Source organism: Ornithodoros turicata, unplaced genomic scaffold (assembly GCF_037126465.1).
Source record: "Ornithodoros turicata isolate Travis unplaced genomic scaffold, ASM3712646v1 Chromosome37, whole genome shotgun sequence".
In the NCBI taxonomy this organism is placed as follows: Eukaryota; Metazoa; Arthropoda; class Arachnida; order Ixodida; family Argasidae; genus Ornithodoros; species Ornithodoros turicata.
Window position 1 is genome coordinate 667,051 of NW_026999367.1, and position 4,743 is coordinate 671,793.

General features: G+C 41.6%; 1 protein-coding gene across 1 annotated transcript; it reads right to left on the reverse strand.

Annotated features, from left to right (window-relative positions):
• Window positions 1-469: 469 nt before the first annotated feature.
• LOC135373991 (defensin-like) lies at window positions 470-4,002 on the reverse strand. Its single transcript, XM_064607007.1, has 3 exons — window positions 3,780-4,002; window positions 2,610-2,666; window positions 470-683 (listed from the first exon to the last, which is right to left on the reverse strand). Exons 1-3 carry the CDS (start codon window positions 3,823-3,825, stop codon window positions 562-564), a joined length of 225 nt encoding a protein of 74 aa, XP_064463077.1. The 5' UTR covers window positions 3,826-4,002; the 3' UTR covers window positions 470-561.
• Window positions 4,003-4,743: the final 741 nt, after the last annotated feature.

A 4,743-nucleotide genomic window follows, 5' to 3' on the forward strand; every position in this document is an offset into this window, starting at 1 on the left:
TTAAAAATTGGGCTATTCTGCATTTCATACTTTAAAATCAATATAAAAAAACGAGCGGGGGAACAAATAAAAAGACGACACAACACAGAACAATAGATAATGTAAAAAAACTTATGAGGTAAATACCATGTTAGCTTATGTTATCAGTTTCCCTGTCTTTTAGCACCAACGCTGCTGTATTTTTTTCAATGTATCAACCACAACTCCTAAAACACCGTTACTCTAAATCACGGGTCAAATGTTTTTGGTGTCTCTCTGTGATCTTACTTATGATCTACTATCTACTAGATCTACTAGATCTATGATCTACTAGACTTATGAAATCGAATAAGGTCGATCAGCCCGATTCAACTTTTGCCGTGGAATGGCCGACCAGTGTATTGATTTCTGAATAGATTCTAGTAGATCACGTTCTTTTTCTTTTTTACTGTACACTTGTGAAGTAAACCACAGTAAAATCTGAAACAAATATTACTTCATTTCTTTTTTATTCGGTGAGCGCTGCGTAAAGACAGTTTCCTTCCGTTTCCATCTTCATAGCGTTAACCTGCTGGAGACTCATCAGTAACACTTGCATGTATGCTCCAATACGCTTTTGCAGTAGCCTCCTCTGTAGCCACGACTGGTGCAGTAGCTGCAACACTGGTACTGGTTGAATGGACAGCCACCTAGCCACCAGCCACCTAGTTTATGAAGTGAATTATCGTGAATTTGCAATACTCAGCACAATATTCTAAATGACTAGCGTACTGCGTTGCTTATGTGATATTTTGATGCATACCCCAAACTACGGCAAGCAGTTAAACCATCACCCCCCCCCCCCTACCATACGCAAACAATGGCATTCAATTTGGCTTGAGCCCTCTCGTGATCATCATACTGACCATACCTAATACAATGTTCATATTAATCGTTCCTTTGTTTGTCGTTTAAATATAATTATATTGTTTGAGTGCAGAGCACAAAGATGAAAAACTATGATGCACAAAATAAAAACAGTCAATGTCTACGATACCAATTGAAAGGGACTGTAAAGTGAAATTTCATCGCCATGTTTTTATGAGTCACCACGTAGAACATGTCTTTGTGTTGAATAAGGCGGAAATTGATTCAAAATGCATATTGTTCGAGTGTGTTCTAGTGGATATTCAAAGGTACCTCGGACATCACCAATCACAACGACACAAATCTACAATGTTTTGTGTGCCATATGACTACATAGTTGAGCGATGAGGGATGAGCCCGCGCCCTTGCAATTCCGCTCATATAATTGCATTTTTCGGCATATTTCTTGCTGACCGTCATATAGTATCACCGCTGCACATGATGTAACGTTTCGACGCCAGCTGAACCATTTATTAACGTTCGCTGTTCCCTTTGTTTTGCCATATTCCCACGGTATTTAAAAAAATGGGGGGGGTCCATCCAACATCCCTATATTCTAGCTGCACATCTAAGCTACTTCTCTGCATTTAAACTGCTTCGTGCTACGCAGTCATTGGATTCGGTTAGCACCACTAGCACCCAGAACCAACTTCTGAAAACAGAACGCGCAACAAGTAGTCAGTGAGTGAAAGTCGTGCTTGATAAAGATAAGGGAATGAAAGTACTGCAGTCTGGGGGGCCTCGTTTTCGAAGTCAGTGAACAGCCCTACTAAGAGCTGCCTGTACATGGCCTAGATGAGTTATGTAGCTAGCTAATTAGCCGGAATAAAACCCAACGACGTAGCGCACATTTCGGCGGTACATGGCTTACTTAACGGTGTTAATCGTGCAACGCAAACATACATACTTGTATGTTTGTGATTTTTTTTTAAACCTCAGTATGGCTATGGTGGCACACTGCAATGACGAACGAGGAGTGCATAGCTGTGCGCGTTAACGTACATTCCAACTGCTAATAAGGAATGCGTATTTTCTTTTGCAGGCCATTTTTAGACAATTTTCATATTTATACAATTTTTATGGTAGGCAGAGGTACTGGAGCAACATTCACGGCATCATGATATTTGTGCAGATCTTGCGCATATTTTGCATATTCAGACGTTTCGCGCCGCACATCTGCGTGTATATTTTGTATGTCTTTTTTATTTCATAAAGACCCGGGCCCTAGTGATGGCACACAATCCTTCATATTTTTCATGCTAACAAATTAATTTGAAAGACTGATAATTTGGCCACAGGCGTCCGCCAGAGCAAACATTAGAGGCCGCAGCGGATTGACGGACAGGTATCACGTGCTATTGAACTACTACGTAAGGCATTTGAGACCGGTTACTAATCACTACTGTTGGACCTGTCTTTAAGAACAACAGCCACTCTTGAGAAGTTCAGTTTAAACTGGCATGACCTCTAACATTATCTTACCATTACACACCACACGGTCCCGACGTGAATGGGGTGACGAGAAAATGAAAGCCGTGTAAATCTCTTGCTATCGCTGCTGTGTCCAAGCCCTTGCATTCGGGCAATTTCTACACATGTCTGGTTTACGTTGTACTGTTCCGGGATGCACGAATCCGTCTCCTTCGACTACGAAGTGCACATTCCAGCTCGAAATCACCTCAGAATTGCCGCATGTTCGTGAAGTGATATAATATTTTACTTACGACGAACTCGGACGGCTGATGACTCTTCAAGATCATCGACGTCTTGCGCCATCGAGGCTGTTATGAAAAGTTGACAGAAATTAAGGGAAGTTTATTTATACAGAATTAGCGGCGTATATTGCCTACCATATCATTGCAACACAAAAAGGTTCACGTCTATGCGAAACAGGACTTGTTCACACTAAAAGTGTATTACACCAAACGAAAACATCCCGTCTATTTAAACTGTTTATCATTAGTAACGGTTTATTTACATATACTGCAGTCTCAATGGAGACTATTGCAGGAGTGCCTGAAAGAACTGGTTAGAAGGTAGCTCGTGAGCAGAACCTTCAAGAGCATTCCAATCATCAACACACCTCGGAAAAAAGCTAAACTTGAAGCAATCAACTCTATAGGAAAAAAGAACGATATTTAACGCGTGCGCACTTCTTAGAGAGGAAGGACCAGCAAAGGAGGGATAATGATCAGTCGGTATTCTAACGTTCTGATTTACGATAGCGTGAAATGTCTTCATACGAATCGCTCGGAATCTAGTCTCGAGTGGACTTTGAGAAAGCCCCGGAAGCGCAGCACTGGGTGAGAACATGGGATGCTACCTGGATAAAATAAAGCGCACGGCCTTCTTCTGAACAGATTCCAGTTTTATAATGTCGGATCTATACGGTACGGTCCCCACACTTCACATGCGTATTCTATAACGGGACGAATTATGGTCTTATATGCTAGCAGTTTAGTTTCTGTGTTTGCAGACTTCAGTGATCTTCTAAAATATCCAAGTTTCTTCATTGCCTTAGAACAAACATCATCTACGTGCTCAGACCAAGAAAGCTTAACATTCAAGGTAACCCCTAAATGTTTGTAGTAATTTACTTTGCTTATCGATATCCCATCGATTTTGTGCTCATGTAACAATTGCGACCTGCGACAAGTGAAACTCATAGTTGCGCATCTACTGAAATTAATGGACATGCCCCATTGATCACACCACCTTTCAATTTCATGTCGGTTGTCGGTGCCTAAAAGGCAACAATAAATTCTCGACAGTTTGAGGTTTATGTATTTTATTTCCAAACGTGTTCGATATGCGTTCATCCAGTTCAAAGCTTTACTTCTTGCTACCAGCCAGTTAATAACACATAAAGAGGGACCTCCTAAAACAAAACTTACCGACAGCAAGGGCGAAGACAAGAGCAATGACAAACACAGTCTTCATGGTGCCAAGTATAACTGCAAGCACGAAGTAGATACACGATAGAGACACCAACTTTCAAGCAAAAATCAGAAATCCTTAGCTACGACGAGCTAGCACACAAAACTCTTCCTGCAGCCTACAGATCTTTCATAGGAGCACGAAGTGGGTGATTTGTTCGGACTCCAGCGTTATCTCTTAAGGGTAATATTTGCTCATATTGTTTCATCGGCGGGACGTCAGTGAATCATCCGTGGATTTTTACTTAGAGGATAACGATCCTCCATAGATATCGTGGCCGGGTATTGTCACGACGTTATCCTATTGTAGTCTGGAAAGCGAAAAGTGGGTAATGTAGCCATCCAGTGAAGTAGGATTAAAGCGAAACACTAAAAAAAAAAAAAAAAAGAAACGGTTGGAAATGTTTGTAACTCCGGATCTGAAGCGTCTGCTTCGATGTTGCCTAGGAGGTCTTATTTCTCAGAACCGCTTCGTTGCATAGACTACTTCTGTATTCCCGACGGTTCATCAACGTGTATCTTTTGAAACACCTTTGCCACGAGACAAGATAGTGTTAAAAACGTAGAACCCTGTTTTTTGTGGATGTCATTTTCAATTCCGCGTTAGCGTGACTAAACAACTATGGCTATGAGCGGCGAACAGAGGCGGACAGATGGAGAGAGGATAGCGGGAGGGAGTGGGGGATAGGCACAACAATGCGGTGTGAGGAACACCATATAGCACCACATGATTCAACTCACTTTTTGAAACATGCCTGACGTCGAAAAAGTGTCTGATCTCTGGTTCTCCCTTCTCTAGGTACTTTCTTATAGCAGGGTGACGGGCCGTTGTTATAGAGTTCACCTTTATGCCTGTTCAAACAAACAAAGCATAAACAATAAAATAGATGTTGTGGGTAATCACTACACCACAGATTTAAAC

Excerpts from the sequence above, each read along its gene's own strand:
- LOC135373991 (XM_064607007.1), bottom strand. The coding sequence starts at position 3,825 with ATGAAGACTGTGTTTGTCATTGCTCTTGTCTTCGCCCTTGCTGTCG. Across the intron at positions 2,667-3,779 it reads TGTCTTCGCCCTTGCTGTCG|CCTCGATGGCGCAAGACGTC; the intron begins GTAAGTTTTGTT and ends TTTTCATAACAG. Across the intron at positions 684-2,609 it reads ATCAGCCGTCCGAGTTCGTC|GTGGCTGGTGGCTAGGTGGC; the intron begins GTAAGTAAAATA and ends TTCATAAACTAG.